The sequence below is a fragment of the Talpa occidentalis genome, unplaced genomic scaffold (assembly GCF_014898055.3).
Source record: "Talpa occidentalis isolate TD23 unplaced genomic scaffold, MPIMG_talOcc4v2.1 talOcc4.7, whole genome shotgun sequence".
Lineage (NCBI taxonomy): Eukaryota > Metazoa > Chordata > Mammalia > Eulipotyphla > Talpidae > Talpa > Talpa occidentalis.
Genome location: NW_023605083.1, coordinates 62,885,186 through 62,898,534, shown reverse-complemented (window position 1 = coordinate 62,898,534; position 13,349 = coordinate 62,885,186). Strand labels below are relative to the sequence as shown.

Sequence of the window (13,349 nt, the reverse complement as noted above, 5' to 3'; positions counted from 1 at the left end):
TGAGGAATAAATGCAGTTTCAATCCATTTAGGATCCTGATTTCTTCCTATAAAGATCTTGTGATCTTGTACCTAATTTGTTATGACAGGACCATCACTTCAAGTACAGCAATTATACAATCCGTTCCTCTGAATTCCATTTAGCAAGTGTTTTTCGCGGACCTAACCTCACGGAAAAACTAAAGCATGCCGTTTACATCGGTGTCTTAAAAATAAATCGCTCGGGTTACCGAAAAGAGCGTAGATATCCGAATAATAATAATAATAATAACAATAATGATACTAATGATAATAATAATGGAAAACCTCCTGTAAGCATATATACTCCAACTCGCACTTGAAAAATCTTGGTTCTTGGAACTTTCTGTAGGGCTGAGTGCTCTTCTCTCCTCAAGTTCCTAAACGCACCCGCGACGCTCTCGCCAGCTCCGCTCGGGCACCGGAGCCGGGGGAGCAGGTCCCGGGCGGCTGGCGGCGCGGGGCTCGCGGGGCCTGGGACTGAGTCAGCGCCGGGGCCGAGAAGTTCGGCGGGAGGCGCAGGGCGGGGCTTCCTCCCGCCGACTCCGAGCCGGGCTCCACTTTCCCGAGTCCACGTCTCTTCCTCCGGACAGGCGTGTTCCCTCAGGTCGGGCATCGGCCAGCGTGACAGCCGCCGGCTTTTACGAAAGGGAGCCGCGGCCTCGCCTCGCGGATCTCCCGGGCCGGGGCGGTCCAGCCCCTCACGGACTGCGGCGCGCGGCTCCTCGGGGCCGAGCCCGCCGGACGCCTCTTCGGGAGCCCCCCTGGCGGCGCCGAGCGCCGCCTCCCCGGCATGGAGACCGGCTCCGACTCAGGTCAGAGGCCCGCGCGTCCGCCCCGCGCCGGGGCCCCGGAGGCCGCGCCGGGCGGCTAGGCTGGGCCGCCCGCGCAGGCCGCCGCGTGCCGGGTCGGCGCGGGGAGCGCTCGCGGGGCGGGCGTCGGCAGGTGGGCAGGACGAGCCGCGAGCGAGCGAGCGAGCGAGCGAGGGCGGGCGGGCGGGCGCGCGAGGGGCCCGGCGGGGGGGCCGCTGGGAGGATGGCTCAGCTCTTTCTAAATATAAAACCGGCGTGAGCCGGGAGCGCGGCGCGGAGCCGCAGAGCCGCCGCGCGGGCCGGGCGCACCGGGTCGCGGCCGACGGACGGCGGCGGCCCCGCAGGGGCGCGAGGCTGCGGGAGCGCGGGAGCCGCGAGCTCGCGGGGGACGGCGAGAGCGACGCGTGCCGCCCGCAGGACGCAGGCGGCGACGGCGGCGCCGGGCGGGCCGCGTGGGTGCAGCGCGGCCCGCGCGCAGCGACCGGCGGCGGCTCCCGGCCCCCGCCGCCCCGCCAGCGGCGAGCCCCCGCGCCGCCCGGCCGTGCCCTCCCCCTCCGGCCCCTCCCTCCCTGCCCGGCGCAACATGGCTGCGGCCGCCGCCTCCGCCTCCCAGGACGAGCTGAGTAAGTGCCACGGCGAGCTGGGGCCGCGAGCCGGAGCCGGCGAGGCGCGGGCCGGGGGTGGAGGCCGGGGCGGGGCCGGGGCCGGGGCCGGGCGGGCGGGCTGGGGCGCGCGGCGGCCCGCGGGGCGCCGGGCCCGGCGGGTGGGCGGGCGGCGGCCGCGGCGCTCGGGGGGCTGGGGCGCTCGGGCCTGCGGGCGGGCGGGGCGCCGGGCGCCGCCGCGGGCGTTTGTAGGCCTCAGGTTTGCACCGTCACCTTGCGAAATTGAAACCGGAGCTCCGGGCGGAGCCACTTCTGCCCGCGGTCCGCCCCGGCCGGGGGCCGGGGGAGCCCAGCCCCCTGCCCGCTGTGCGGGGCCCTGGAGCCCCTTGGGTGGCGAGCTGGGCCCCCCCCCCCCCAACACCCCCGACCCGTCTGACTCCGCCAGGGCCCCGGGCCCCGGTCACTGGGCGAGTTCGGGTCCCGGAGCTTTCAGGGAAGGAGAGAAGGTGCCTTTCGGTGACACCCTAGAAATCAGCCGAAAGGTCAAGAATAGGCGGTGACCCGCAGGAGGAGCAGGAAGGACGCGAGGGCGGAGAGGGTCTCGGCGCTGGGCGCAGGAGACCGCGCGGCGACGGTGCTTCCAGAAAGGAGGCCAGAGCACTCTCGACCCCTGAATGTTGCCATTTTCCGGGGCTCGGCGATCCGCGCTCGGGGAGAGCGGTGGTCACCCTGAATCCCAGGCGGCCCGCCCGCGCCCGGTTCGCCTCGCTGCTTTGTGGGAAGTGTAGTTCCAGGTCGCCGCAGGCCCGCGTTAGGGTCGTGAAAATGGCATTATTCTAGGATGGATAAAATAATTTTTGCTTGCGTTTGGGGTCGTGAAATGAAATATTTTAGGTTGACGGCTCCCTGCCCTCACTCTTCCCCACGCTGGCCTTCAATTGATCACAAAACCCAGAAAGGTGTTATTTTGGGGGGAGGGGGGAATGGGAGTTTTACAGGGAACGAAGCTTGGGTGAGGTGTCTCAGGCTTTGTGAAGTTTGTTGCTGCCTCTTCTGATTTTCCATTTGTAAGTAGTTATAAACGTAATAATTTCGGTTTCTTGCTGCTTGGCAGTTTAAAGCTGATTTAAATACATGAGCTCACTTGTGCACTCATAACAATCTTGTGAGGTAGGTAGGAATTACCCTTATTTTAAAGAGAGACCGGTTTGGAGAGAGTCAGTTCCTTGCTGCTTTGACACAGAACTGGAGTAATGTTTGAAGCTGACATAAACAGTTGATGTGACCCTGGGCAGGACAGTGAGTAGACAGTCTTTTGGTGTGGTTAGAGATAGGGGTTGTCTTTCAGTTCCATGCTGGAGCACCCCAGGTGCTCCTTCTGAGGACATCAGCTCCCTGCCCCACCTCTTTTTTTTTTGTTACTGAGGTAAAACACAAAAATTGCCATCTTAACCATTTTTAAGTGTACAAGTCAGTGGTACTAAGTACATTCATCTTGGTATGCAGTCATCACCACCATCCATTTCCAGAACACTTCATCCTGCAAAACTGAAACTCAGCCCTTTAAACCCTAACTCCTCCTTCCCCTTTCCTCCTGCCCTTGGCCTCCACCAGTTCACTTCCTGTCTCTGTGATTTCTGACTTGACTAGTATCCCATGGTAAGGAAGTCTTTCTGTATTTGTCTTTTTGTGACTCATTTATTTCGCTTAGCATGATGTCCTCAAGTTTCATTCATGCTATAGCATATGTTAATGTAGTCATGTGTTGCCTGACCATGTTTTGGTCAGGGACAGACATTGTATGCTATCACAGTCCTGTATACAGACAGACATACACACACACACACACATTTAGCTTAGCTGTGCAGTAGGCCACACCAGTTTTATGTGAGTATGCTGTGATGACTGTCACACAAGGATGAAGTCCCTTAATGTATCCCTGTCATTAAGTGACTCATGACTCTTATTTCTTTTTTTATAAGGTGAATAATATTCCCTTGTGTGCATATACCACTTTTTTTCTCCATCTGTTGATGGACACTTGGGTTGCTTCTGTGTTTTAGCTATTGTGACTAATGCTACTGTGAAAATGAATGTGCATATATGTCTCTTTGAGACTCTGCTTTCAGTTCTCTTGGATAAATACCCAGAAGGGGGGATTGCTAGATCATATGTTAGTTCTATTTTTAATTTTTTGAGGGACTGATAAACTGTTTTCCACAGTAGCTGTACCATTTTATGTCCCTAACAATACGATAACAGTACACAAGGGTTCCAATTTTTCCACATCCTTCCCAATGCTTGTTATTTTTTGTATTTTTGATATCAGCCATCCCAGTGCCTTTGAAGTAATCTTTTAAAGTTGTTATTCTTCATGATATCTGAGTTACTTTTGCACTGCTAGACATGTTAAAATGCAAATTTCCTGTTAGAATGGGGAACACCACCAGAAGAATTGGCTATCATTCTTAGGTGGCTGTATTTGTATTTGTATGTGTGCAGTGTGCTCCTGTATGTCAGGTACCTGTTAAGACATTAATAGTATTTCTGGTTAAGGAACTTACTTCAACAGCTATTGGTAAAGCTAGGAACAAATAATTCCAGCCCTTGCTTTTCCATTGTTTTGCTTGATCAAATCATCAATTGTTGGCCACACATATCAGTTGACTTGGCTTTTGTATTCTTCAGGAGACATTAACTACTTCATAGTTGGTACCACAGAATAATCAAAATCACATATATTTACTAGCTAAGATGTTTTAAATAAACCACTTGTGGTTCCAGAATGGTTATAATAAAAGGAGAGATGGCTGATAAAAAGATGCTTATAAAAATAATGCCTTAATAAAAGGAGCTAAGTATTTGAATATTTGCTGGGACATTATGTCTGACTAGTAGAGGATAATAAAAGCAAACTGCTAGAGGCCAGCATTGCCTTTCCCCTGCTTAACATTGTAAACATGTTAAAAAGTACAGAGAATTTGAAAATGAATTTTCATATACTCAATACTTATATGCTACATTTGTTGTTTTACTAGCTTTGTCTTTCCCGTCTTTTTACTCATTTTTAAAATTTTCATTTAAGTATTTTATTATTTTTAAAAAAGGCTATGGTAAAATACACAGAATTTATCATCTTAATTTTTTTCCTCTCAAATTTTATTGATTTGCCACTCATTTACAGAACTACAATTTTGGGAGCTCTGTGTTACATTCCATATATGCGCATGCCTCACCTTCTACCAAGGGGCTAGTGCCACCACTCTGTCATTTTCTACCCTCTACTCCCTCATCCTCTTCTCTAGTAACCAGTATCTTAACAATTTTAAGTGTGGAGTTCAGTGGCAGTAAGTACTTCAAACCAGATGTTTCCAATTGGAAAACATCAATTACACCTTTTCTTAAATATTTAGTATTGTTTTAAGTGCTTTTTTTGGGTCAGATTTTTATTTGTCGAGACTTTATATTTTTATTTGTCAGAATAATTTTAAAAGGTAAATAAACTTACCGTGGTTTTATGGAACGGAAGCAGGCTTCTTTGGTTCCCAAGATCCTGCAGCTAGTAGGTGGTGGAGCTGGAATCGGATCCCAGGTGTCTCATCACACTCCACTGTGTGCTCATAACAAATCTTCAGACCACATTACCTCTGTGCACTATAGTCAAAGCATTTATGTTGATGAAAAGAGGTCATAGATTTTGGATGCATTGCTAAATTCTCAGATGTTCCGTGAATCCAACTATTTGACTACTATTTAATGTTGCTGTGGGGTACAGAGGAACACCAGAGTCTAGGAGTGGAGTTATTCTATGAAGAAGAAAGAGGAAGCATAAGTGTAAACAGATACATAAGGACCAAAACTTATGATTATATTGTACAGATAATGTTCAAGTAGTATTATCATTAAATGTTAAAGTAATATTATCAACCGCCTGTGATTCCCAGGTCTTTCATTTAGAGATATAAAACTGGCAACATTGCGTCCATATAGATTTCAAATCAGCATTTGTACCTTTGCATTTGAAGTGATGACATGTCATAAATTTAAATCTGTAGCTCCTTTCACTTGTATTTGTCACCACACTTTGCATTTTCTCTTGAGACACGGAATTGACCGTTAGGTTTTTCTTTGATTTATTTCCTTTTCTTTCTTTCATGTTTTTCATAAGTGAAAATTGTCAGAAGGTAAGCAAGATGATCTTGGGTTGGAATTTGTTAGATTTTTTTTTTCTTTTTCACAAATGTCATGTTAATTGTCACTTTGAATGAGGTGATTGTCATAGACTAATAGTAAAGCTAATGTTTATTAAGGCTTACCTTGTGTTTAAATCACTTTGTAGGTATTAACTGATTGAATCCTTGCCACAAAACTGTGAGTGTGATACTATTGTCTCCCAGGGGGAGCTACCCTCATACTGCAGAGTTAGGGCTTGAAACTCAGGTTCTCTCATTCCAGTCTACGTTAATTTTGCTCTACCACTGTTTTACTTTCTCTGAAAGGAATATGGGCAACCTATAGCAAAATCAATATAAATTCCCCTCTCCCCTCTCCATGTCTTGCTAGTCTCCAGAAGAATCCCCTGTCTTGTGGAAATTGTGGCAATAGTCTGATATTCATTAGATAGAACATACTAGATTTCTGGGGTCAGATGTCAAAATAGAGAAGAATGGGTTCTGACTGTTAAAGGCAGTCCTGAAATCTTGTTTGTAATGTACTTAAGGTTACTGTTTGCAGTTTTCTTTCTTTACATTCGGTGTGATAGAGTTGTATGGCACGGAGTGAAATTCAGTGCAGGGCACGTGGGCTTGCTTTCTTCTAATGCTATTTTCTGCCAATTCATGGAAAGGTGACATTGTAGTTACATGTCAGTGGGGAGATTTCTGATAGAGAGAAACATTTGAGACTTCACGTGCTCAGCTCTTTAGTGGTGTCATATTCAGAGCTTTATAATTTTAAGACATCCTTAGAATTTGATCTTCATTGGAATAAAGACAACTCATGAAGCAGTATTGAACTATAATCTTAAAGCATATGTTTTCAGTTTGACTGTTTAACGTAGCTGCTAGAAACTTTAATTACAAAAGTTGACCAGATAATCAACATGTCAAGCGCCTTCTGAGACCGTCTCTGCCAGTGCTGGTAATCCAAATGGATCTTTTAGAGGATGGGCAGTGGGAAGCTGTGTGTATAGCTGTGTAGGCGAATGCGATTCTGGGGGCATCTGAAATAGCCCCAGAGAGAGAGAGAGGAGCTATAATGATCGCTGCCAGGCAGATGGACTGATATTTGTAGAAAGGCTGAACCAAGTGTGCATCCTTTAAATTTTGGTAACTTAACCAAATAGGAAGGTTAAAGAGGGAAATAATGATATTTGGTTTTTGTTTTAAGCAACCTCTAGTTTTTCCACTACTACCCCATTTTGCTTTAAATTATGCTTTCACTAAATCGTAGTATTTAATAAAGGTCAATGTTGGTGAGAATAGTTGGCAGTGGGGCATTTGACTTTGTTGAGAAGACAGATATTAAAATTGCAGGCACTGCCAGTGTGCTCAGATGGCATGACCCAAGTTGCTGGTCTCTGGTTTCAGGCCTGGCCAGTCTCTGCCTTGATGCAAGCAATCTTATGACTTGTTTTTTCCCACACATTTCAATTCAATAAACAGACTCCTCACAGGTCTTATAATTCAGTGTAGAGACAGGCTTTTATATAAATAACTGGGAGAAAGCATGATTTGAAAATGCCTAACAGATCTTTGGAAACATTAAGGAGAGGACTGTCCTAGGCTAAGGGAACAGTAGCTTGAGCTAAGAAATAAGTGCTGGAAAACATGTGTTTTCAGAGAAAGTTTGAAGAATTATGATAATACTGGAATGGGGTGCTTTGGCTCCACGAAGTTCAGGGAAAGTAAATAAAATTAGGAGTTTGAGGCTTGGCTCTTTCTGCCTTTCACAATTTAGAATCCTGGACAAATTATCTTCTCCAAGTCTCAGTTTCTTTCTCATAAAATTGAGATAATAATAAAAACTTGTTGTACTGTTAGGATTATTATATGTGAAAATGTGCTGTATAAACCATTAAGCTCTATAAATTATTATTATTTTCAGTGAGGTGGCAGGGAAGCTGAGAAGATAGGTTGGAACTAGCTTGTGTAGGAATGCCAACACAACTAGTTTAGACTTTGTTCTGTAGACAAGTAGAGAATCATCAAAGGCTTTCAAGCAGGGGTGTAACATGAGTACATCTGTTTTATAAGGGTAACAGGTGGTAGTGGTGTAACACTGATTGCCAGGATCTAGCGACCAAGAGCAGTGTGGCTAATTATGAGGGACTGGGAGTGGTTGAATAAAAGAAATTTAAGGTCCAAATTGGGACAGTGGTATTGAACTTGACAAGGAAGTAATATAATCTAGAGTCCCTAGTATAGGCAGAAATTATTGGCTAAGTAGATGAGATTTATGTAAGAGAGGGAGGAGTTGGAGATGGTTCTAAGAATCTACCTGAGTGATTGGGATTAGGGAGGAAGGTTGAAGAGTATATAGCTGCCAAACAATTTGGGGAAGTGGAAGTGGAGAAAAGAGAGAGCAGGTTGATGTACAACAACTAAATTATTTGTTGAATGAATGAGATAAATTATTGAGTCACTCAACTGACTTATTTAGGAAGACTGTTTTGAATAGTGGCTTAAAAGCTCAGGTATTGGAGTCAGAGCTGGTTTTGAATCCTGGATCTGCTACCTTTTTTTTTTTTTCTTAGTTCATGTCCTTGAAAAAGCACCTAACTTCTGGGTCTTGTTTTTCTCATCTTTAATTTATTTTTATTTTTTAAAAATTTATTTATTTATTTTTTTATACAAGAGCTGGGGTACAGGCCAGAGGTGTGGGAGGATGAGAGGATTCACCAGAGACAGAGTGGGGAGCAGAACAGGCAGACTGACTGAAATACACTGCTGAGGGGAGCAGCGGGCATGGCAGGAGAGGTCTGCCATGCCATGTGGGGAACTCCCTTGCTGGCTGGGCATCGAACCCACGCCACAGAGGCTGAGCACAGCTTCACAGTGCTGTGCTCAACCTGCTGTGCCACCAGGGAGGCCCCAGTTTTTCTTATCTTTAAAATGGAATAACAAAGTTTATTTATATGGGATTGTTGCAAGAATGGGGAGAGATGATGCATATTAAGAACTTGGCGTAGTGCTCGGCAGGTAGATTGCAGGTGTGTGGAGAGTTTGATTCTAAAACTTGGAGTGTGGGATGAGGGTGATAGTGGAGTCACAGGAATGCTGAGGGTTATAGTAGAGTCCAGAGCACAGTGGGGGAGCGGGGGTTGTGCATATTTAGGAGTGAGAAGACGGAAAAACCAGGCATCAGGAGAGGGCTAAGTTTCTTAGCATTATGACTATTAACTATTTGCGTTCTCATGTGCTAAAATATGTGCCCACCCACTAATACTTAAGTGAAATGTAAACATAATTCAGATGCTTTCTTCCAATTTCAATATAAGGTTTTGTATGTATATCATGTATTCACATGTGATAAAATATATGTTGTATTGATTGGCATTGGAGTATTTTTATAATCTTCAGCAAATAATCACCAGCGTATTTTTTTTAAAGTATTAGCATATTACTTTGCACAATAAATTTTATTTGTGGACATATTCCTTAATATTTTTCCAATTCTGTAATCACTGATTTTCGTTGTTCTTTTGAAATTGCAAAGCAAGGAGGGCATTTTAGAAGATATTAGCAGACGTGGAAAAAGTGCTTATTTTTTTTTTTTTCTTGAAAATGGTAGCTATGAATATAAATCTTTTAATTGCTTTTTTTTCCCCTGGTGTTCTAAATAATAGATTCTTTATACAATTGCATATGTCCGAGTGGATGAACATACCATTGGTGATCCAGAGGATTTTTGTCAAGACTGGATAAACCATGTATCACATTGATTGTAGAGGTTAGTAGATTTAGTTCCTTAGGATATATGCTTTTTTTAAAGTAGCTTATAAAAATGCCTAGGTTTTCCAGCAATTTCATCCCCGGGTCTTCATGAGTTTTTCTCCTTTGTTGGTTATCCTGAGAGAATCAGTGAAGTTCCTGTTCATTTGTATATGCCTGAAGCCTCTATTCTCAGTGATGATAAACAGTTTAAAAATAAAAAAAGACAAAAGAAAGATAAAATTTGAAGATGCTACGTAGCAGTGTGCCCAAGAAAAGACTGTTAGTTTATAAGTAGACTTGTCTGCCACAACAACAAATAATTGTACATGCTCAGGGATATCATTATGGAGTTGTTTTATCTGTGAAAAGCAGTCTTCTGAAAAACATTGTCATAGTAATTAGATGTTCCTAATTCTTCCATTTTGACCTACCCTGTGATGGGAAAGTCACTTAATTCTATTTCATTCTGGTGTCAGTTTCACTCTTAGATGATACTGCATGGTCCTTTGATTGAAATTCGTCTGGTAGTTCTCTGATATCTTGAGTTCAAGGTCTAGCGAGTCATTGGGGCTTCTTAGCTTTTTTCCAATGGTACATTTTATTGCTACCTTCTGATTTAACTGTTGGATTCCCTCTGTCCCACTGTATTCTACTGCTTTGCAGCCAGAAGGTTGCTGATAATGGTGTGATGCCTTCATTTTGAGGGTTGGAATGAATGTTTTATAAAAAAACCTCAGTTTTAGAATGAATTTTGGTTTATTTTTACTATTTCACATATCTTCATTCCAGAAGAGAGAAATGGAAAGTTGGGAGGTTGGAGGAATTGTTTAGAATAGAAGTGAGAACATTGTTTATTCTTTCCTAGATTATTTCTTTCTTAGAGCTTTTGGGCCTGTGATGTGTTAATGTCATTATGATATACCCCAGGCAAGCAGGTCAAACCACAATTGCTGGGATTTAAATAGTGACTTAAAAAAAAACATTCTACAGTTTATACATCCAAATGAGCATTGTTGTATGTAATTAGCTGCTTTGGGTGGATCTTAAGTATCATACATTTGACTTTTATGCAGTCTGAACTCTTGCATAGTATATATTATCTCCTCTAATCTGGCTTTCATAAGCTAATCTTTCTGCTCATCAGTTTACTAACACTGATTTCTAACTGGGTATCTGCCAGCTGCTGTCTCTGGGGCAAAGTGCCTCCCTTGGAGGTGGGAGTGTTTATGTACCTCAGTGTATCTGGAGCCTAGCACTACATTCATTAAATCTAGGGTACAGATGAGGGCTGCTGTTTCGTCACTTGGCCCAGTCCTGCCAACACACCCACTTGGGCTCCTTTGGCTGGAGGGTGGCAACTCTCCCAGGAACTGTAATGGATTACTTCTTTCTGGAAATGGCTCCTCTCCCAACCTTCAGCTTATTGTATTTGTTTATGTGGACTTCCTAACATGCTTCTTTTTAAGTCACATTTGCATTTAGTGACTTAAAACTTTTCAAAAGATGGTGGGTGGGGGTGTAAACTTGTATTTAAAAACACAAGAATAGAAACAGTTTAAAACATTAAATACTAAAGAAATGTCCTGCTGGCTTCATTTGGATTTTGACAAATATTTGAGTGGCATTTAGTGAATTGAAATGGCATATAGGGTTCAGTAGATGATGTGAACTTCACCAGTTAGTATCTGGTTAGATTTATAATTCACATTATTGAGCTATCAGAATATATTGAGTATTACATACAAAATCTAGATGCCAGCAAGGGCTTCCTTACTCTTCATAGTTTGAGCCTTAAACTCTTAGTTGGAGAGATTATTTAAGTCCAGAGGTATTTATCCTTTTTTTTCCCCTCACATCCATAATTTAGTTCACTTTTGCTTTTCTTAGCTTCTGGGCTTCCATTTCTGAAAATGGTATTTTGAATCAGCTTGGACATGAAACCTCTCCATTTCAATGGTCTACACACATATATATACACCTTTCCTCAAGCATTTCAGGAATATAGTTTACTGTTAAAGATTTGGTGAGTCGTGGGGTAAGGCTTCCTGCTCTTGATTTTCTCCTCCTTCATTGGTTCATCCCTTCTCTCCATCTTTTTCTTTTCTACTCTCTCTGTGATAACTGTTGGTCCCCTTCTGTTTTGGAGATGAGTTCTGCTTAAGTGGCCAGAGAAGAATGGCTGAGACCTTCTAGACTCTCTAAGGAGGAATCCCTATTCTCCCTCCTCCTACTTTTCTTTATTTTTATTTTTAAAACTCTAAGCAGGTGTCATAGTATTAAAAAAAATTATAGCCCCCTTTTAAAAGATTTTGATGTCAGGTTTATTGCTACCAGTCTTCTCCTTTCCCTTGCTACAGATGTTAGATATGGAAATTTTTTAAAATAACTTGTTTAATGCACAAGGAATATTTCATGCATTCACCAGGTATTTGGGCAACCATATTCTGCAAGGCATTGAATTTAGTGCTGGAATATCAAGAGACTAAGTCACAATTTCTCAACCTGAGAAGCTCTGGAAATGGATCAAGACTAATGAGTAGGCAGTCTGGTGGAGTCAGATTTAAGTCACACCTCAAAGAGCTGTGATACTCGAGGAAAGGGAAGATTGCTGTTATCTGTAGCAAAAGATAGCAAGTGCCAGGATAGATGTAGCAAGGGCCAGTTTTGAAGGACGGATGTGTGTGTGTGTGTGTGTGTGTGTGTGTGTGTCAGTCAGTGTGTACCATGTACTATTTGAGCTGGACCTCGGATGAGAAGGATGTGTGGAGATCAAGATTTAATCAGGAGAGGTTGGTTGACCAAAAGAGTTGAACTGGAAGAATTTACGGTATACGTAAGAAGTTACTGTGATTTGGATGGCTGTTGGGGAGTGATGAATGCTGGTGGAACTAGCCCTTGAGGCTTGACTGGCCAACTTTTAACTAGGACTCCCTTTCTGGTCTGATATTCATCCTAGGCATAAGCTTGATGCTTTTTATTTTTATTTTTTATACTTTTCTAGAAGAATGTTGTTTGTTTTTTCTTGGCAAAGACTTTCAATTTGTATTTGTACATAGTTATAAGCTGATTTAAGCAAAAATGAGGCACTTACTCTAAGGAATCAGGGAATCTTATGGGAACAAGAGGTGCACTCAAGAGGGGATTGGATCTGCGCACTTAGAAGTCATCCAGTTCTTCCAGCTTTCATTGGGTGCCATTCTTTCTTCAGACTAGCTGCTTCTGATTTTGTGCTGCATGGGTAGGCTGAAGATGCCTGTGTCATAATTCTTGACTTAGTCTTACAGGTTCAGACACTCAAAGGAGGCTTGACTCTGGTCCCAATTATGAATTCCTGAGAAAGGGGCAGTTTGCCTCAGTGACCTCTGTCACTGCGGCCAGGGTATGAAATCACGTTGTCCATAGTTGCCTAGTAAGGCTTAGTGCCATCTCCACCCACATTGCTTCAGCCCTGCTGTAATTTAGGAGGAGCTTCGGGTTGCGAGTTGGACGGCCACTTACCAGCTTTGTAATGTTGCTTAACATTGGTAATGGATTCTGGACTCTTTCCTTATCTGTTAGGTTGAAGCTATTATCACCTGCTTCAGTAAATAGTACTATAGTGGGAGGTACTGTGTTCTGATATATTCTTGGTGTGTAAAAACTTGTATAGGTTCAGTTTATAATTCCTGTGTCTCATTTGCTTGGTAACCTTTGCTTGGTGACTAACATTTATTAAGTTAGATCTCAGGCCCCATCTATAAATACAGACTATAGCTGTCCGTTCACATTGGTTTTCTGCATGAAACTGCTTTGTGACTGTAGTGTATTTACATATTTGTGAATGGGAAGAAACTAAATACCACTACGGAGAATGATTCCTTGTGAAATATTCTCTCATAGTCCAGTGTATTTCCATGGTAGCTTAATAGAGCTTCCTCAAAATATCCTGTAGCTTTAGATAATTAATTATTTTCTGAATGTGATGGCACTTAGTTGTCTAGGTGT

The 13,349-nt window shown here is 43.7% G+C and overlaps 1 protein-coding gene across 4 annotated transcripts in view; it reads left to right on the top strand.

The window, feature by feature from the left end:
- Positions 1–765: 765 nt before the first annotated feature.
- The window catches only part of ECPAS (Ecm29 proteasome adaptor and scaffold), a 92,983-nt gene continuing 80,399 nt past the window's right edge, over positions 766–13,349 (top strand). The window contains exons 1-2 of one of the 4 annotated variants that reach the window (XM_037494524.2): positions 1,421–1,452; positions 9,278–9,381. In XM_037494524.2, coding sequence (XP_037350421.1) covers positions 9,360–9,381 — 22 coding nt within the window. In that variant the 5' untranslated portion in view covers positions 1,421–1,452; positions 9,278–9,359. Of the gene's footprint in view, positions 833–1,378; positions 1,453–2,227; positions 2,499–9,277; positions 9,382–13,349 lie in introns of those variants that run through there. The other 3 variants (XM_037494525.2, XM_037494526.2, XM_037494523.2) reach the window with 3 other exon arrangements.